The sequence below is a fragment of the Plasmodium coatneyi genome, chromosome 2 (assembly GCF_001680005.1).
Source record: "Plasmodium coatneyi strain Hackeri chromosome 2, complete sequence".
Taxonomy (NCBI): domain Eukaryota; phylum Apicomplexa; class Aconoidasida; order Haemosporida; family Plasmodiidae; genus Plasmodium; species Plasmodium coatneyi.
In genome coordinates this window covers 606,100-627,697 of record NC_033557.1, presented here as the reverse complement: position 1 = coordinate 627,697, position 21,598 = coordinate 606,100, and the positions used below count along the sequence as shown (strand labels likewise).

General features: G+C 39.9%; 2 protein-coding genes across 2 annotated transcripts; both read right to left on the bottom strand.

Annotated features, from left to right (window-relative positions):
* Window positions 1–7,131: 7,131 nt before the first annotated feature.
* Window positions 7,132–11,292, bottom strand: PCOAH_00003380 (SICA antigen; the record flags this gene model as incomplete). Its single annotated transcript, XM_020057153.1, has 6 exons — window positions 7,132–7,569; window positions 8,333–9,502; window positions 9,655–10,472; window positions 10,523–10,591; window positions 10,624–11,227; window positions 11,254–11,292. The coding sequence occupies 6 exons, from the start codon at window positions 11,290–11,292 to the stop codon at window positions 7,132–7,134; spliced, it is 3,138 nt and encodes a 1,045-aa protein (XP_019912734.1).
* A 9,115-nt stretch (window positions 11,293–20,407) lies between these two features.
* On the bottom strand, window positions 20,408–21,598 carry PCOAH_00003370 (SICA antigen; the record flags this gene model as incomplete). Its single annotated transcript, XM_020057152.1, has 3 exons — window positions 20,408–20,788; window positions 21,162–21,255; window positions 21,360–21,598. The coding sequence occupies 3 exons, from the start codon at window positions 21,596–21,598 to the stop codon at window positions 20,408–20,410; spliced, it is 714 nt and encodes a 237-aa protein (XP_019912634.1).

Below are 21,598 nucleotides of genomic sequence, written 5' to 3'. Positions count from 1 at the left end.
TGTATTCTACAAAGACATAAAAAAGGGAGGAAACATACATGTATACATAGCTAGCGCATATAATTAGTGTGCGTTCTTCCCATTCATGTTTAAATAGTATTTTGTCCAATGAACTATTCTTGACTTGCAAAGGACAATGTTGTTCCCTACTCTACTGTTTGCGTCCGTTTTGCTCTGTGACCTGTCTGGAAACCATCGCTCTATTGCACATTGGGCGCGGGTACATAAGCCATCCTGGTTGCAGGGTGTGTCTAACAGATGGGAAAAAATGGAAGAATCAAAATATATATTATTATATATAAAAGAAGAATGGTAAGGCAGTAATGATGGTAGAAATGGTGATGATGAGTGTGGTACACCCTTTTCCCCAACTCTTTCGCTCTTTCCTTCTTCTCCTTCGTCCTTTTTTTTTTTTTTTTCCTTTTTTTTCTTTTTTTCTTTTTTCTTGTATGCACACTCTAGAATCCATATGCCTCCCTAAATAGCTAAACACCAGGCCACATTTGTCGACCTTACACCCTAAAGAAGATAAGTAGCGGATCACACTGTTGCTCCCAAAACCTGAAACAGATAAACACGAGGCCACATTCTGGCTCTTATACCCTGAAACAGCTAAACACCAGGGCACATTGTTGTTCTTACACCCTGAAACAGCTAAACAACAGGAGACATAGTTGTTCTGAAAAAGCCTGAAAAGCTTAACCTTAAGTGCTAAAATCCTACACACACACCCCTAAATTGTGAAATCCTACACAAACGCACCATAAAATGCGAAATCATATGCACACACCCCTAAAATACGAAATCCTACACGTACACCCCTAAAATGAGAAAATGCTACACGTACACCCCTAAAATGCGAAATCCTACACACACACATCCCTAAAATGCGAAAGCCTACACATACACCCTTAAATGCGAAATCCTATACACTGAAACACGGAACCTTAAGTGCGGAATCCTACACCACTTTTTTTTTTTCTTTCTTTTTTTTCTTACCTTCCAGAGTAAGTAGTTAATGGTGATGATTCCAATGGTGGTAGGAATTAAAGGAACGTATGGAGTAAAGATGTCAGAAGGGTTGTTCATCCCTTCCTAAGACCTCCTTCCTTTTCTTTTTTCCCTTTCGTTCCTTTTATCTTCAATTTTTCCTTCCATTCTTTTTTTTCTTCCTTTTCCTTTCCTTTTTTTTCTTATATAATACTTTTAGTAGGATGTTTAATAATATTACTTACCTGCTCTACTTGCTGCTAGTGCCCTCTTTTCTTGGTCCTCCTTAACTTTTGCCTGAACTTCCCCTTCCAACTTTGTAGCGTCTTTCAGTTCATCACTTCCTACTTTCTTTATTATTTCTACCGCACTTTCCTTTGTTAGGAATTCTTCCTTCTTAACAATTTCCCCTATTGTTTGTGCTTGAAGCTCATCATACCCGGTCATATTTCTTAATTTATCCTTATTAACACGAGGCCCACTTTCTGGAGTTCTTGTTCCTTTTGTTACTTTGCATACACTATTTTCAAAACTCTTAACTTTTTTATAACTTTCCATTTTTCCCTCGTTCTCCTTTACCCACCCTTTTACTAAATTGCCAAGCATGTACGTTCCTATTTTCAGGTCTTTAAATGCATGGTCCCCACATTTCTCTATTGTTCCTTGCTCACCACTCAGCTGTATCTGCGCATTAGCAGCTCCTGCTGCATAATCCAACATAATGTCCAATAGACAATGTTTTTCGAACATGGCCCATATGGCTACACTTCCCGCAATACATCGGAACATAAGTTCCATTCCTTCTCCTCCCGATCCTCCCTGTTTCATATTTTGTTTCCGCCCATCGTGATTTCGACCATTCATCCAAAGGAGTAATTTACATAACATTTTACATAATGTGGGGTCCCAATTATCTATTCCTTCCTCCTGTATTTCTCCTGCGTTACCCTTATTACAGTAGAACGATAGCTGCTGATTCTCCGGCTTCAAATACCCAGGTAACGCTTCTAACATCTTCTTCAGGTTTATCCATAATTGATCCTGCCAAGGAATTAAAGTATGTAAATATCCATTTAACTACTTCAGCTTATTCTTTTATGCAGTTCATTTTTGTACACATGCACCATCTATAATAAGCACCGAAAATCCTTTGCTTATTTTTCCCCTACAGCAGAAGCCTCTGTTCCATGTTCTCTCATTTGTCTCAACTGGAAACTAAGGAAATCCCTTATACTTGGTGCCATGATTATATACTTATGGTTATAATTTAAGCCTTAAATATTTCCTCAATTTCCATTATTACAATTAGACTTATTCTTTGGTAGATGAATATTATAATTCACCATATCCGCAACCCTAAAGAAATACTTCCCTGTATGAATCTATTCTTCTGTCCTTCCATTTCCTTCTTATAATCGTCCTTTATTCACATTCGTCGTCTTTTTCCCCTTTTATGGTTCCTTTCCTCCTAGTTTTTCTTCCGGCTTTTTTCTTTGAAATTTTTCTTTTTTCCTTTGTATACACTTCCCCTTTTTCAACTTTTTCTTTAACTAAGGAATTATTCATAAGAATTAATCTAAAAAAAGAAACAACCGTCCCCTCTTTCTCCTATCCTTACTACTCATATACCTCCTTTGCACTTTATTAAAAAGGAGAAGAAAAAATTATTCACCTCACCTCTTCCTCCTTTTTCTTGACAATTTTATTCTTTTCCTTAATTTCCTTCCTTCTCCATTCTCAAAAATAAGAGAAGCAAAAAAATCTTGCATGCAACCTTCCTTATTCTCCCCCTTTTCCTTCTCTAAAAAAAAAAAAAAAAGAGAAAAGAAGTGAGCAACCTTATCCCTCCTTCCTTCATACACTACACTCTTCTTGGAAAAAATAAAAAAAAGGGAGTTTTCCATTTCTTTTTTTTTCCTAAATTTTTTTTTCTTTTAAAAATTGTTTCCTCTTTTTTCAATTCTTTTTCTTTTTTTTAAGAAAAAAACTTCCTTCATACATTGTATCCATCCGGAAGAAGTGAACAACCTTCCCCCTTCCCTTTCTTCCCTACTCCCCTTCTTGCTTACATTACATTCTTCCAAAGAAAAAAAAAAAAAAAAAGAAGAAAAAAGAATTAAAGGAAAAGAAAGAAGAGGAAACTTCCTTTCCTTTCCTACATATATTACATTCCTTTTAAAGAAAGAAGAAGAAGTTACCCAACCTCTTTCTTTTCCTTTAATTCTTTTTTCTTCCTTTTTTTTTTTTTTAGAGAAGGAAAAAAATTAAAGAATAGGAAAGAAAAATGTGCGTAGGTGCTATTCTTTTTCACTTAAGAGGAATGTAGTGTACACGTAGAAGGTACAAGGACAGAAGGGAAGTAAAAGAAGTAATAAAAGGAGGGAAAGAAAGGAAAAGAAAGAGTATATAATGGTGTAGTAGGCTCTTTCATTTTTTTCTCTCCCTTTCCGTTTGCTGCTCTGGCGCCGCTGCTTCGTGGCCGCGATCCTCCTTTGCACACTTTCACCTCATGCAACGCCACCCTATCTGTCATCCCTACGGGCGGCGATCTCTGATTGCCTTCTAGAAGCATAGGAATAATTTTCTCCACGAGCCCGATGAACGTAATGCCTTCATCGGTGCAGTCACCACTATCGCCACTAAGATGGAGGTGGCTCTCCCTTGGGGGTTGCCTGACATCCAATTGCATTGTCCACTCTTCTCTGCACCTTGTCGTTCGTTATGTACATGAAATCTGCTGGGAAGGAATAACACTGGTGGTTCTGTTTTTCCCCCAGTGGAAAGGGGTTTCTCAATGGGGAAGACATTCCTATTAATTGCGCTTTCCCCTTTCATCGCGATATCTGCTCCGCCAGCGCCTACCATTGTCCCTGCTTTCCTCTTCACTTCTTACCACGTGACGACACCACCAGTTGGTCTCCTTTACTTCGACCCTTTTCGCTGCCTCCTCTATTTTATTCCTACAGAGAAACGTCTGTCTGGCACCGAAGAGTGAAGCTCTTAAAGATCATGAAAAACGGATGGGCTGCTTTCTGCAGCGGTCAGGTGCCACAGGGTCAGAATGACCCATCCCCCTCACCACCCCTGGAGAAAGTAGACCATCCGTTTTTCATGCTCTTTAAGAGCTTCACTCTTCGGTGCCAGACAGACGTTTCTCTGCAGGAATCTAAATGGAGCCCCCTAAACCGCGCCGATTTGGTTGGTCTGATCTGGCTGGTTGTGCTGGTCAGGTTGGTTGTGCTGGTCAGGTTGGTTGTGCTGGTCAGGTTGGTTGTGCTGATCTGTTGGATGATCTGCTTGCCCGCGTTCACCCCTTGCGTGCCACCTTTTCCGAAGAGCTGTTTCTTCTCTATGCTCCTTCCCATTCAGGCAAATCGTTGAGTATCCATCATATTGAGCCTTCATCTCCTTCCGCGTCACGAAGCTTCACTGTGACATCTACCTCAGGCACTTCCTTTACTCCTGCAGGTGTAGGTCCACCTCTGTGCACTCATCTGTATGAGCAGAAACTTGACGAAGAGGGGACTTCTTTCCTGATTTTATTCTGGAAGTCTTGCCGTGTTTGGCACTCCAAGCCAGTATGCCCGTTGTGCGCGATGTGAATGGTATTTGCCTGCATGAAACATACGACTGTATTCCTCTGTTGGTAATCATGTCCGTTGCAAAATATTACGTTAATGAACTGCCCCCTTGTCGCGACAGTTTCCCCTTTTTCCGTAATCGAACAGACTATGAAAGCGCTAATTGTTGTAGCACATTTCTATCCTGCTTCTCGGCCACTTGCTTCCTCTTTGTAGTGTTGTTGTTCATTATAATTTTAAGCTCGTGGACGAAGTAGGTATCGATGCACCGAAACAGTATGAACTTGTCCTGATGCACACGGTGCCCCGCGTGCTCGGGATGCTGTCGCTGCGAGAGGTGGGAGCTACACTTCCGTGGCGCCACTGTGGTGACTCCCATTTGGATGGTACCCCCTTTTTTTCGTTTTGTCTGCAAAAAGGAATCTCTTGCCATGTCTTCATTGTTACGGTTTTCCTGAAGAGCTACGCGAAGTAATAATCATCCCTCTCGCATTTTTTTTAAAAATTTATTCAAATTTTTTTTTTTTCCAGTAGTTTTCTATTTTTTCTATTTCTCTACCTTTATACTTTTCTATTTTATATTTTTCTATTCTATACTTCTCTATTTTTTCTTTGCGAAACATTTTAAGCAAAACAGGGTAGTTACCAAATGAGCGGCAATTTGCTCTACAACTGGGAAAAGAAAAAATTCAGGCGAAAAATTCCCCGTAGGTTGTTTTGTGCAACCGCTAGGGGAAAATCTCACCCGTCTGTCTGTGGTTCCCCCCCAATTTTTGTACATCATTTAGGTAAAAATATCTCTTTATGTAAAATAAGTGACATGGCATTTTATTAAATAAATTAAATAGCGCAAAAAGAAAAAAAAAAAAAGAAAAAGAAAAAGTAAATAAAGTAAAATGAAGCAAAATAAAATACAGTGCCACAAAATAACGAATGGACTGCCACCTATAAGACTAACCACTTGGGTCATGCTTCGCGTAACGTCTGCAACTCTCGTGTTCGCTAAAGTGTGTAGTCTGGCAGTTTTCCCGTCTGTTACCCGCTTCGCCACGCACAGTTTGGATGTCTGTGCCCAAGTAGGTTTACTCCACACGCGTATGGATTGAACTCCCACGCACAGGCGATTTCCCCTAATGCGCACAAAACCGATGCATAATTCCTCATGGGCACACAACACAGTGGTATTTATTGGTAGTATCCACGACGGATGTTACAAGTGATCGATGAATTACAACGGAGGAAGTTTTCTTTTCTTTTTCGGTTCATTCGATCCTTACACTTTTGGGGAAGGACTCAAGGGTGAAAAGAGGATCACACACGAGAGATAGGGATGCCTTCCTGAAGGTGATATTTTACACATGTATAAAGTGGAACGGCGAAAATTCCATCATCGTCGTTCAGGTTCAATTTTATCGGGGAGCCTTTACCATTGAAGCGCTATGGGGGGAGCGTAGCAGAGTGCGCGCATAGGTTATACTTCCCCATTTCGCCCAAACAAAGAGAAACTAAACACCTTTTGCGTTAAGGGGAGCTCATCAACTGTACACTGCGCATCGCTACTTCGCCGCTTCACTTCGCTGTTGCGTTATGGCGAAATGTGAGATGCGTTTGCACGAAGAAAATCCCCCCATACGACAACGCCAGCTTTTCAAAACAGTGTAGAAAAGCAGTGGCGAGGCGAGATTGCACCCTTTGGAACAACACGTGCCATTTTAAAACCATTTAAGAAAGAACGCCCGTGTACCGGCGGAGGGGAAATAAACAAAGAAACAAAATATTCTTTCTTTTTTTTTTTTTTTTTTTTTTTTTCCGAATGGGGGTGCCAAGCGGTCGGCAAAAAGGGTTAGCTGAAAGGATCCCCTAAAAACATCCGCTCAGAACACACCAACCGGAACACCTCTCCTTCGCGGAGGCATTCCTTTTGCCCACAATTCATTGCCTACACCCTTTTTTGCTTAATCTTTCAAGGTTCTTCCCTTCTAAGGCGCAAATTAAAAAAAAAAGGGGGCGCCGCCAAGGGGACGAGGAACCCCTGATAAGCATACCTCCTCAGCATCCAAACAATGAAAGAGGAACTTCTCAAATTTTTTTTTATTAAACAAATTAAAAACTGGTTAACTTACACTAAAAAAAATAAAATAAAAATAAACCTCTTGGTCACATGTTTACAAAACAAGATTTATTAAATTTGACAAATATAGGAATGTTCAAAAATAAAGACACTCCTGAGAATGACTACTTTTCATTAGTTCGAGCATAATGTAAAATGTGAAGTATAACACCACACACCGCTTTGCTTTTTTCAAACATTTTGTAATAAATGATCTAAATACAACTCCTTATCATGCACACATTTTCTCTTCTATTTCACACACACTCCTCAAATACCAAAGCCAAGATTAACATCCATAATCGTCTTATTTTTCAAACATTCTGTAATAAATGATCTACATATGCAATTCCTTATCACATACGTTTTCTTCCCCATTTCACACATTCATCAAACACACAACAATTCCAAAGGATTAGCATCCACAATTTGGCTACAAATTGTTTCTTCCTAAGGAACCTGTTCCTCAGGAATACCTTCCTTTGGAACGAAGTCATCCTCCCTAAACTCGGAATCTGAACTTGGAACCTGTTCCTTAAGAAAATCCTCCTTAGGAACATTTTTGTCTTTTATAAATTCGCTTCCCATAAATTCTTGAACCAAAATTTCAAAAAACTCTTCCTTCATCAAATGGACTTCCCCTTTTTGATATTCGTCTAAGACTTCTAAATGAATATCAATAATAGTACGTTGAAGGGCACCCAGTTTTTTGAGCCTCTTCGTTCTTCCAGTTGGAACGGATCTTGATTGTTTTCGTTCCTTTACTAAGGTATATTCATGCGGACCAGGTTGGTCCACATGATCAAGCAGTTGTTCTTCTGAGGGGGGAAGAGCAGATACTTGATGAGCTCTTTTGTAACGACGTCTTTCTTTACCGAGGAAAAAATACTAAAAAAAAGAAGGGAAGAAAGGAAGAAAGAAAAGGGGGGGTAAGTAATTTTTAAGGTGCGAAATATTGCTCTTAAAACAAGAATTATCATTGTAATATAAGTGCAAAATTTACATCTAATACAGGATGTGTTATTTATTTTTCTTTCTTTTCTTTTCTTTTCTTTTTTTTTTTTTCCTTCCTTTCTCTTTTATTTTTTCCATTATTTAGATACATTCTTCTGGGAACAATTCGTCTGTTAAAAATTAAACACCAGGCCATATACCTGTTCTTATACCTTGAAACCATAACTTTAAGTGTGAAATCCTACACACTCCCTAAAGTGCGAAATCCTACACATACACACACCCTAAAATGTGAAATCCTACATACATACACCCTAAAATGCAAAATCCTACAAACACACACCTTAAAATGCGAAATCCTACACGTACACCCTAAAATGCGAAATCTTACACATACACCCCTAAAATGCGAAATTCTGTACATACACACCCTAAATTGCGAAATACTATACACGCACACCCCTAAAATGCGAAATCCTACACACACTTACTCATTAACTCTTTCCTTCTTTTTTTTTTTTCTTCATCCTTCTTTTTTTCTAAAAATAATTTTTTTTTTTTTTTTTTTTTTTTTCTTTGTTCTTACCTTCCAGAGGAGATAACTCATAGCAGAAACACCAAGGAACACAGGGATTGTAGGAAGGTAAGGAAGAAGGTCAGAAGGGTTGACCATCCCTTCCTTCCTTACATTCCTTACATTCCTAGGGAAGGATGGTAAACTTCCCTTCCTCTGTCTTGGTCCTGGTGAATGTGATGTTGTATGTGTTTGTATAGTTTCCGTTACAGTATCTAGCCCCTGCGCAGGTGGTAATGTGCCGGCAGGCGAAAGACTGGGCGTAGTATCAGGAACTTGACCATTAGTTATAATCTGTGGGTCTTGAATTGGTGTAACGCCATCCTTCCCCTTTCCATCTGGATCTACAGTCTGTGAAGTAGAATTTTCGACGGAAGCAGGTTGTCCGGGAATACCACCTACCCCTGGAACACCCGGTGCAACACCACCAGCACCTGGTACTAAACCTCCCGGTACACCATCGTCACCAGCACCAGCTACTGGAGAGGCAGCACTAGATTGAGTACCACCTGGACCAGCAGCAGCACGATCTTTCTCTTCATCATCCTGTTTCTTCAACATTCTCTTAGCATCTTCACTCAGTCCTAAATCTGAATCAGACATACACCCTGCACTTAAGCTGACAGCCTGAGAAGTGCTCTTAAAACTGGCACTCTTAAGACTATCCTTACACTTATCTTCCCCAGTACTATCTACCTTGGGCTGCTTCGCCGATGAATTTTTCGTCTCTTGAACAACAGGAGGTCTCGTAGTTGCTGGTTTAGTGGCAGCTGGTTTGACATTGCCACCAGGTGGGTTGACTGTACATATAGAAGTTATTGTTTCCATCAGTTCACTATTCCCTTGGATCATACCACCCAACTTATCCTTTATTTCTTGATTGTCTATTTTGCAAGTTGCATAGTCCTCCCTTTTGCATTCCTCACAAGTAGTACCCGTGGGGCATGCATTGTTCTTCAGTTTCTGTCCATCCATAAAGGCCTTGCTTATGCTGTCCTCCGTGCTAGGGCACGTGTCCCTGATTTTATCAGCATATAAATTTAACACTGCACATGCCATAATTCTTTTAAATTTCCAGTTATCTTCGGCATCTGTATCCCCCGAATCTATTGTAATATTGTATATACTGCCCAATCCCCCCTTAATGTATTGACATGCTCGCCTGTTTGGACCATCATGTGTACCATCATCCTTCTCCATGTCTCCGCAAGAATTGTCCACCTGCGCTTTCGATTGAGGTATGTCCCTGGCAAGTCCATCAATCCTGGCCTTAGTGTCCCCCCAAAATTTCCCCTGTCCAAATCAGGAAAAATGGAGCAAAATATATGGTGAATCGAGTGTATAGACGATTCTACATTCTTCCTTTTTCTTTTTTCTTCAGTATATGGAATTCTGCTTATACATTCCACTCTACTAAAACTTAAGGGGAAATTACTATTCCTTACCTCGTTCCAGGTTTTTTGGATCTTCCTCCATGTGTCCTCTGCTTCTTTTATGCGTTCACATGGAGTCTTAGGACTTGCACCACGTGAGGAGGATGAGCCACCTGGAGATGATGCTCCACCAGGTTGGGGTGCTCCTGGTTTGGATGATGCTGATTCAACTTCCTTCTTCACTACTTCCAATTGATCCTTCACTTTCTGCTCCATTTCATCTAATTTATCTAAGAGTAATTTCCCTTTTCCACTTTCTTCACCTGCACTACCAGTACGGGCCGCGCCTGGAAGTAGGTTCTTCGTATATTTCCTGTTACTATCAGTGCACCATCCTTTATGGTGTATATTCCCCAATTTTCCCCTTTTTCCATCACATATCATTTTACTGGTGACCGTATTCAGTACGTCACCATTATCTCTCTGAAGATTATCAAATTCTCCGTACTTACATAGTCCACCTGTCCCCCCTTGTCCTAAATTATCTTCCACAGCATACATTGCTTCATACGCATACTTAATAACATCACTACTTACACAACGATCCTTCACGTACAAGAGCCACATATTCAACAAATCACACTTCGTTACACAGTACTTCCCTGGAATTTCTGTTTTATGACTTTCACACTGGAATTTCTTCTCATTCGCTATTAATAAATTCCTTATTAAAATTTTACAGAAACTCTTCTCCACTTCTGTCCACTCCCCATCCGTTATTGCATGGTTCTCACATACACTTTTATATCCTTCCCACTTATTATATATATCTTTCCCATCAGCATCACTTGGATTATTTGAAAATGCAGTGAGTACCGTATCCCATGTTTCTATAAATAAGTCGTAGAATATAAGGGGGAGTTCATATATAGGTACCTACGGCTCTTGGACACTATCTTCACTTTAAGCACAGTTTGTACTGTGCTGCATATACCCACATTTTGTTTAACTGTAGTGGAAAATATACAGTGCAAAACATACCTTCTTCATTTTCCTCCAATCCTATGATTGTACAGTTACTCTTAACTGTCAGTTTAGTGCCGGCTGGTTTGGCAGGTTGTGGACCAAGGTTGGGAGGTGGTTTCGATTGACATATGTTATTTAGAGTTTCCTGTATTTCCTTCTTCTCTAGGAGCTTTTTCTTTATTTCTTCCCGTTGGTTCTTCTGTCCAATGCTAAAATTTGAACATGGGTCCCAATTACATTGATCACATGATTTCTCCGTACACGCATCTCCGTGAAGATTACCTACACCAGTAAAAACTTTTTGTACGTCCTGCTCTTCTATGCATGATTGTTCCCCAAGAAGTTTCCCATATTCATTCAATATTAGACAGGCCATAGTTTGTTTAAATATTCTGTAATTTTTTTTGTGCTCATTAGAAGTGCCCTGCGAACCCTCTGTAATACTATATATATGTTTTAAACCCCGAACAATGTAAGTACATGCCTTTTTTTCTTCGGCAGTTGGTGTACTTTTCCCATTAATGTTATTACATAAAGTTGATTCAATTCCATTCCCTACGGCCATAGCCTTAGATAGTTTTTCCAATATAATTGGAACGTCACTATTCCAAATGTCCTTCTGCGTATACCAAAAAATGAAGGAACATGTAAGTATAGGTAGTACTTTTGCGAAAAATTTTCCATTTTTTCCCTGTGAACATATATATATACATATCTATATATATATCGTTCCATTTTAATTCTATACAATTAGAAAGCAATGTCCAATATGAATCCTTTCCAAACCTCCCAAAAATTTTGGTTCGTCTCTTCCCTTTTGTCATTTTTCCATTGTGTTGTTACACATTGGGCGCGCTGACATAAGGTATTATTTATAGTACTTAAAGTTGTTGTTATTTGGCCATTCTTCAGGAGCCTGTCTTTTATTCCATCCCGCAGTTTCTCGTTTCCAACCAGAATATCCGTACAAGTTTCCCACTTACATTGATCACATGGATTCTGCTTACACGCACGGATGTGAAGATCCTTATTTTCAGTAAAGGCCTTCTTTATAGCGTCCTCCGTGGTAGGACACTTCCCCTTTATTTCATTTGCTAATACATTTAATGCTACACATGCCATAGTTTGTGAAAATATTCTATTATTCTCTGGTTCATTATTTTTACCGGTTCCATATTTCTCAATTCCATATGTATGCTTCAAGCCTTTCACAATAAGGTTGCATGCCTTCTTCTTTGTTTCTGCTGATGCATCCTGTCCCCAGGTGGCATCATTGCAGAGATCATCGTTGGTTCCCTTATCATTGGTTATATCCTTCGACAAGTCTTTCAATATTTTTTCGATGTCATCCTTTCCCCACATGTCACTCTACAAATAAGGGAAGGAAATATGTACGTATATTAAATACCTAAACGGAACCTTCATTTATTATTTTCCTGCATATATACACTTCTCTATGTACAATGTATGTTACAGTAATTCAGTGGAAAGTAAGAATCCTTTCCAAACCTCCCATACGCTTGTGCCCTTTCCCCTTCTGTCCCTGGCCCATTGTGATATTACGCATTGGGCGCCATCACATAAGTTCCTATTTAGAGAACTTATAGTAGACAGAGTTGTTTGCACATTTTCATCTGCACTGATCGTTGTCTTTAACTTTTCCTTCACTTTCGCTTCACCTACTTTACAAGATAAATTTTCAAACCTTTCACATTTAACACAATCACTATTCTTCTTATCTAAACACCAATCTTTAAGTTGCCCATTTCCCTTATCAAATACTTGATTTATTGTTTGCTCATCGACCTTACAGGGTGATTTCACCTTCTGTTTCAATTCATCTATGTATGCGTTCAGTACTGCACATAACATGGTTTGTTTGAACTCTCTGTTGTCCTTGGCCTTCTGATCACTGCCTCCTTTCTGTTCGTTCTTATCGCTGTCCTCTACTTTAATTTCATAAATATGTTTTAAACCTGTGGAAATGTATTGGCATGCTGTCTTCTCTGGGGCAGTGACTATTTTACTACTTTGATCTGTATTACTCGTACAATAACTTGGCACATTTGTGCTGCTATCCTGAGATATTTTAGTAAACATATCTTTAGCCTCCTTGTTAATGTCATCCTCCATGTTACTCTGTTCAAGGAAAGAGAGGGAGGGAGTAGAAGGAAACAAATCTATGCTATGTAATTATGTGCACCCCATAATTATTATATGTCCACCCTACAATTATGTCCACCCACTACAATTATGTGCACGTTATGTGTACGTCTATTTTCTTCCCCCGTATATCCGTTTTGTACAAAACTGCAATACACACACACACACACAAAAAAAAAACTGTCCCCAAACTGTAATGAAGACAATATTGTGTTCACATAATTCGAATGAACAACACTGTCTTCTTTTTGTAATGAGGACCATATTGTGTTCCCTCCCTATTATTTTCTAATGAAGACAATATATATATTGTGTTCACTTACCCAGGTTACCGGCTGACTTTTGTTTACACTCCATTTCTTTGTTACGCACTCTATGCGTTGACAGAAGTCGCCCGTGCAGGGATCACCACCTGAGGATGGTAATTGTGGTTGTTGCTGTTGTTGTTGTTCCCTATTTTTATTTGGTTATAAGAGTAATCTTTTGATAGGATTTACCTGGTGGAGATGGTTTCTTCTGTTCCTGTATTTTTTTATTTACTGCTCCTGCAATTGCATCATTATCCTTTAATTCTTTATTTTCTATTTTTTCCATTAGTTCTTCCGCATTCTTCTGTGTTAAGTATTTCTCCTTCTGTATAATTTCTGCCACTTCCTTCATTTCCTTTTCTTTATATCCACCTATTTCTTGTAACTCTTTCTTTTCGTTTTTCCCTTCCTTGGTTGATACTGCTCTTTTCTTCAATTCTTCGCATACTGTACTTTCATGTTGCTGAACTGTAGTATAGTCATCTAACCCTGCTTTGTTTTCTTCTACCCACTTTTTAACTTTCTCCCCAAGTAACTGTGAACCTACTTTTAAGTCTTTAAAACTGTAGTCCCCACATTTCCTTATTGTTTCCGCCTGTATATTAAACATTGTTAACTGCCCGCTCACAGCGTCCGTTGTATATTTTATCATTTCTTCCAAATGGCAATGATTTCCAAACATGGCCCATATGGCCACATTCCCCGCTATACACCGGAACATTAGCTGAACATCGTCCACTTCCGTCCCTCCTTTCTGCCAACCCTGCTTCGAGCCATCCTGATTTCGTCCATTCATCCAGAAGAATATTTTACTTAGGGCTTTGCATAGGTGCTCGCTGTCTCTGACATATTCCATTCCCATCCCCTCAACTGCTCCCTTTGAGCATAATAGTTGTAACTGCGGTATCTCCGTGACCATATATCCCTTTAGAGCCTTTAACATTTTCTCTATGTACCCCCATATGTGCCCCTACAGTACAGGAATAAGGGGAGAGACACATACATTGGTTCACATCTTCGTGTAATATACATTCATATGCATATTGTTACACTAGTTCCTTATATTCCTGCTCTATGTGTAACTTATTACATCGGTACTATCCTTTGGGTGTCGCTGCCTCCATTGTAACCAAAAATTAATAAATTTCCTTTCACTAGGTGCCATGCTAATATGAGCTTTTTGAAAGAAGCTGGTACTAATTTTCAGACTGTTACCTTATTTTAAGTTTTTTTTATATATTTTCTATTTTTTTCATTTTTCCTTCCCTTCTTCCCATTATTTCATTCCCCATACTCCTATATATTCTTCTTGACTTTTCTTATATTCCTCTTCCGTTAGTTCCTGCATTTGCCCATAACATATATCCTTCCCTGCTCCTTCTTGTTAATTTTAGTTATTCACTCATTCTTCTTTTTTTTTTTAATATTTTCCTTAACTCAATATTCCTACCTATGGGAAGTGCTCATTAGTACTTTCCCTATACGCCTTATTCAATCCTCCCCTTACTTCATTTCCTTCCTTACACTTTTTCAACTTCTTCCTTAACTAAGGAATTATTCTTAAGAATTAATCTAAAAAAAGAAATAGTCTTCCTCCACTTCCTATCCTTCCTACTCATATACCCCCTTTGCTCTTTTTTAAAAAAAAAAAAGGAGAAGAAAGAATTATTCACCTCACCTCTTCCTTATTACCTTGTTCTTTTTTTTTTTTTTTTTTTGTTCTTCCTTTTTACAATTTTATTCTTTTCTTACTTTTGTTTATTTTTTCCTTCCTAAAAAAAAAAACAAAAAAACAGAAACATTCTGCGCATGCAACCTTCCTTATTCTTCCCTTTTCCTGTACACCACATTCCTTCTGAAAAAAAGAAAAAGAAAGAACAGAGAAGAAGAAAGGGAGAAGAATTACCTACTTTCCTACTTTTCCCACTTTTTTTTTTATTTCCTCGTTTTCTTTTAAAAAAAAGAGAGGAGGAATTATCCACTTCTCCTTTCTTTATGCGCTTGCATTCTTATTAAAAAAAAAGAGCAAGATATGTAATTCCTTTTCTTCTTTCCTATGCCTCTCATACCTATGTACCTCCATTTGCATTCTTCTAAAAAAAAAGAGAAAACAGGGATTACCTACCTGCCCCTTCTTTTTTTACGATTCTCTTCTTTTCTTTAAAAAAGAATAACCTTCCTTCTTTACACCTACCTTCTTTTTTTTCTTCCTTAAAACTTCCTTACTTACACTTTTTCTTTAAACTTCCTTTTCTCTTTAAATCTTCCTTCTTTACACCTTTTCTTCTTCCTTTTCTTCCTTTCATAAACTCTTTTTTAATCTCTAACAAAAAAAAAAAAAAGAAAATACATTCTTTTTTTGTTCTCTTTCTTCTTCTTTTAAGAATAATATATAAAAGAAAAAAAGATTAGGAAACTTTTTTTTTTCTTTTGAAGGAAGTAAGAAGGCGAAGGGAAAAAAAAAATACGAAAGAGAAAAAATTAAAAGAAAAAAGAGAAGGGAAGAGTGTAGAATGATGGTGGTGTGGGTAAGTTCTTCCTCTTTCTTCTCCTTCTTGTTCTCTTCTTTAGAGTATTTGTAAAAGAAATGTATAGGTGGAATGTATAGGAAAAAGAGGGAGGAAGGAGTGGGGAAGGTTGCTATTTACTCTTTTATTAACTTAGGAAAAAGAGAAGTTACCCTCCCTACCTTCCTTGAGGTGTCAAATAAGAAACTCTCCTTTGAATCCATCCTTTTTTTTCTGTGTGACTTCTCTTCCGATGGGACATGGTCAAATGATCTCTTTTTTACCATTCCTATGCTCCCCTTCTCCTTCTTACAGATGCGTTTTTCTAAAAAGTGTTACTTCTTCGTAGAAAGCTCACTCTTAAGTACCATAGATTGATTGTTTTGCGACAAAAATCCCATATCATCGCATATGCTGCATCTGTCACGAGAATTACGCATATAGCTGTGTATACAGTGCAGTCGACACGAGCTCTTCGGGTTCGGTCCCACAATATTAGAATGACCTACCTCTTACCTCACCCTTGGATTGGTAAACCATGAGGCCCCTTTTCTGTGAAGTCCCCTTCTGTACCCCCTTTCATATACCTACTCGTGATTAAAATCTTCCTGCAGGGACTGACATCGATGACCATCTCTTCCCTCAGGGCACCTCTAAGGCAGGTGTTCATACCGGAGCAAGACAAAAAGTCGAGGCAGGAGGTCACCCTCCTGCGCCCCATACAACTCCACCAGAAGGAGCTGTCCATCTGTTGCAACATCTTCTCCCCCCCCTGGAGAAAGCAGCCCATCCGTTCATCAGGCTTCCTAATAATTTCATACTTCAGTGGCATACGGATGGGTCTTCCACCGGGGGGAATTTGTGCGTCCCACTGGTCAGGTTGGTCTGCTTGCCCGTACTGCTCTCCTTGGGCGCCTTCACCCTTTGTTCCACCTTCTTGCGCAGAAATGCCTCTTCTCTATGCTCCCTCCCATCCGGTAAATGGTTCAGTATCCATCACATTGAGCCTTCATCTCCTTCCGCGCCACGAACATTTGCAGAGACATCCACCTCAGGCGCTTCCTCCGTTCTGTCCAAAACACTCCCCCCCAGCTCTGCGCAACATATTAACCCAGCTTCACCATCTTTTGTAAAAGAATCCCCATAGACAGCTTCTCTTCCACCCTCATTTGAAGGACCCTTTCACCGTAAATTCTTGTGATGCCTTTGTGCAGTTCTTCATGCATCTGACTTTGCAAGGGAGCAATTCCTTCCACCATCCCTAACAACCTTCCTTTCCACCTACCACTTTACCACCTAACATCCCTTTCTTCCACCCTAACACAACAAACACACCTTCCTTCACTCCCACCCCTAACAATACCTTCCTTCCACCCACCAACTACCCTAACAACCTTCCTTCTTCTTTTTTTCTCCCTTAAACCTTCCTTCCTTAGACCCATTCTCCTCCATAGAACCTTCCTTTCCTTCATTCCTTTACTCTCATTCCTTCACTCCTTCACTCCTTCACTCCTTCACTTACTTTCCTTAACCCTAAAACCCGAACGCATACCTTCAATTCCTCATCTTTCCTTCACTCCCTTTTCTTCCTTTCTTTCTTGCTTACCTTTCTTTCCTTCTTATTCCTTCTTTCTTTTCTTCCTTTCCTTCCATTCCTTCTTTCCTTTCTTTCCTTCACTCTCATTCTTTCACTCTTATTCCTTTACGCTTATTCCTTCACTCTCATTCCTTAGACCCTTTACTTCTAACACATAAAACCTGAACTTTTCCTCCTTAGACCCTTCCTTTCCTTCCTTAGACCCTTCCTTTCCTTCCTTAGACCCTCGTTTCCTTCCTTAGACGTCCTTTGTACATACCCTTTGCACATCATTGCACAGGTCGCCCTTATCTGGCATATCCTTCTAAATTACATTTTTCCCTTTTTTCAATTTTTGACGACGTTCCTTTTGCTGAGGAAAAGCAAGTGCGTTCTTTCTATCAGGGTGGTGTGTAGCTCGGCGACGCCGCACACCCTCCCAATTCCGTCCCCCCGAAATACTACATTACATGCGACCATAGCCAATATTCGTCCTTTGTCCATTCGTTCATTCGTTGTCCATTCGTTATCCATTCGTTCGACCATTCGTTCGACCATTCGTTATCCATTCGTCATTCCATTCGTCCAATATTCCTTTTGCCCATTTGGTCCATTTGTGTGCTTCCTCACGTTTGCGCGTTCGTCCTTCCGATTCCGCGCTGTTGGATGTTGCATGTGTCCGCGTGACATACGAACACATGCAAAAAGAAAAAAAAAAAAAAAGAAAAAAAAGGTGGGCCATTAATTGATGTGCACAACTGCGTAACTGCGAAGCGGGGCTGCGGCTACGACGCAGATGTACCTTTTCCAATGCGCATGTGTGCATGCAGAAAATGGCTGAGAGGCGAACGGGGTGCAGCAAATGTTGCTGGAAGTTTTAGGAAGCGCGCAAGAGGGAGAAAGGCACATCCGTTAACCACCAACGAACTGGAAACCGCCAACTTCAATTTGCCAATTGCCAAATGCATTTAAAAAAAAAAAAAACAGCAGAGGGATGAGAAAAAGGAACAAAGGAAATTCCTCGCCCCCCCTTATATGCAACATCACTGCAAAGAATATATATATTTTTTTTTCATCCCTCCTTGTGTGAAAGTCCGTTGAGGGGGGGATGTTTACCCACAGAGGAGTGGCCCCCTTGTGTGGAGATGTCCTAAAGAGGACCTGACTGGACGAACGCATAACAGCATGACTGCATAGCCACATGACCCCTTGGCCACAGTGCCGCTTATCCACATGCAAGGCAACCCGCGCGGCACACCAGATGGGTGACTCACCAAGTCTTTGCATTCGCCTGACGCGAGTGACATTTGTGCCTCACCTCACCAGGCCTTCAAACAGGAAAAAAAAAGAAAAATAAACAAAATGAAGCAAAAAAAAGGCAGAGTGCAGCAAAATAAAACACAGTGCCACAAAATATCGCATTGGCCGCAGGACAACTGTCCTTCCCCCTCGAGCGGAAAAATGGGCGACAGATGAATATGGATTGCCACATATAAGAGTAAGCACTTGGGTCATTTTTCGTGTTACGTCTGCAACCCTCGTGTTCGTCAAAGTGTGCGGTATACCCGTCCACTGGCCACTTTACCATACCCAGTTTGGGTGTCCGTGCCCAAGCAGGTTTGCGTCACACGCGGATGGACTAACTCCTACACACAGCCAGTTTCCCCCAATGCGCACCAAACGGAATGCATAATTCCACATGGGCACACAATACAGTGGTCATTATTCGTCGTACCCACGACGGATGTTACAAATGATCCAGGCATTACAACGGAGGAAGTTCTTTTTTCCTTTTTCTGTTCATATAATTCTTACACTTCTGGGGAAGGACCCAAGGGAGAAAAGAGGATTACACACGAGAGGATACGGATACCCTCGTGAAGGTGGTATTTTACACATATGTATAAAGTGGGACGAAGAAGAGTCCATCACTGTCCTTCAGGGTCAATTTGATCGGGGAATCTTTACCATTGAAACGCTATGGCGGCAGCGTAGCAGAGTGCGCGCATAGGTTATACCTCCCCATTTCGCCCAAACGAAAAAAAATAAACACCCTTTGCGTTAAGGGGAGCTCATCAACTGTGCACCACGCATTGTTACTTCACTGTTGCGTTATGGCGAAATGAGAGATGCGTTTGCACGAAGAAACACCCCCCACACGACAACGCCAGCTTTTCAAAAACAGTGTAGATGCAGTGGCGAGGCGATATCACACCCTTCGGAACAACACGTGGTAGTTTAACCATTTAAGAAAGAACGCCCGTGTACCGGCGGAGGGGAAACAAACAAACAAAGAAACAAAATATTCTTCCTTTTTTTTTTTTTTTTTTTTTTTTTCCCAATGGGGGTGCCAAGCGGTCGGCAAAAAGGGTTAGCTGAAAGGATCCCCTAAAAACATCCGCTCCTAACACACGAACCGGAACACCTCTCCTTCCCGGAGGCATTCCTTTTGCCCACAATTCATTGCCTACACCCTTTTTTGCTTAACCTTTCCAGGTTCTCCTCTTCAGAGGCGCAAATAAAAAGAAAGAAGGGGGGGGAGGAGGCATCTAAAGGGAGGAAGCACCCCCCCACGTGCATATCTTCCCAGCATCCACAACAGTGAAAAGAGAAGGTCCCAAATTATTTTTATTAAACAAATAAAAAGCTGGTTAACTTCCACGAAAAAAAAAAATACAAAATACAAAAATAAAAATAAACCTCTTGGTAACACGTTTACAAAAAAAGATTTATTAAATATGACAAATACAGGAATGTTCAAAAATGCAGACACTCCTAAGGATGCCTATCTTTTCTTAAGTATAAGCATAATATAACGTGTGAAGTATAACAACACACCGTCCTACTGTCTCAAACACTTTGTAATAAATAATCCAAATAAATTTCCTTATGCACGATGCTTTCTTCCAATTCACACTCCTCAAACACACAACAATTCCAAAGGATTAGCATCCACAATTTGGCTACAAATTGTTTCTTCCTAAGGAACCTGTTCCTCAGGAATACCTTCCTTTGGAACGAAGTCATCCTCCCTAAACTCGGAATCTGAACTTGGAACACCTTCCTTAGGAACACCTTCCTTAGGAACACCTTCCTTAGGAACACCTTCCTTAGGAACAAAGTCTTTCCTCCCTAAACCCGGAATCTGAACTTGGAACCTGTTCCTTAAGAACATCTTCCTTAGGAATCTTTTCATTAGGAATATTTTCCTTAGGAACGAAGTCTTCCTCCCTAAATTCGGAATCTTAACTTTGAACATCTTGCTTCGGAACATCTTCCTTAGGAACCTTTTCCTCCTTTATAAATTGGCTTCCCATAATTTCGTGAACCAAAATTTCAAAAAAGTCTTCCCTCGTCGAATGCACATCTTCCCTTTGACATTCGTCTAAGATTTCTAAATGAATATCAATAATGGTACGTTGACCAACAGGACGTTTACCAACTTGTTTCTTCCTTCCTGTTGGAACAGATCTTGGTTGTTTTCGTTCCTTTACTAAGGTATATTCATGTGGACCATCTGCCTGGTCGCCCACATGACCAAGAGGTTGTTCTTCCAAGGGAGGAGGACCAGATACTTCATAAGCTCTTCTGTAACGTTTTCTTGCCTTACGAAGCATTCCAAAGTACTGCAAAAAAAAAAAAAAAAAAAAAAAAGGGAAAAAAATGATTCTTTAATAGGGATGCGAAATGTTTGTTCATGCAACAGTAATTACTACTTCAAACCCTAAAATTTGAAATCCTACACACACACACCTAAATGCGAACTCCTACACACACCCCTAAAATGCGAAATCGCACACTCACTTCCTAAGTGCAAAATCTTACACACACCTTAAATGCGAAATCCTAAACCTTTTTTTTCTTTTTTTTTTTTCTTTTTATTCTTTTTTTTTTCGTTTTTTTTTTTTTTTTTTTTTTTTGTTCTTTTTTTTTTTCGTTTTTTTCTTTCTGCGGAAAATATGTTTTCTTCATTTTTTTTGTTTTTTTTTCTTTATTTACCTTCAAAAGGAGATAACTCATAGCAGAAAGACCAATTAGAACAGGAATGGAAGGAAGGTATGGGGTAAGGAGTTCGGAAGGGTTGATATTATTACTAACTGATTGAAGTGGAGAAACAGAAGGGGTGGCTCCGCCACCCTCCCTCCCTGTACCACCTTTTCCAACTGTAGCAGCTGTTCCAGGTGATGATGGTGTTACTTTGTTTGTTGGTGTATGTACAACTGGACCTTTCCTTCCTGATACAGAAGGTAATTCTGGTTTCTGGGGTGCAACATCTGGTTCAGTAACGGCCTTTGGTTCAGTATCTTGTTGCGTACTACCACCAGCAGGTGGACCACCAGGAATAGCACCCGGGACACCTTGGGTACCATCATTACTACTCGAACTAACGGCAAATGCCGGACCAGCTTCTGGATCATCTGGGATTCCCTTTGCAT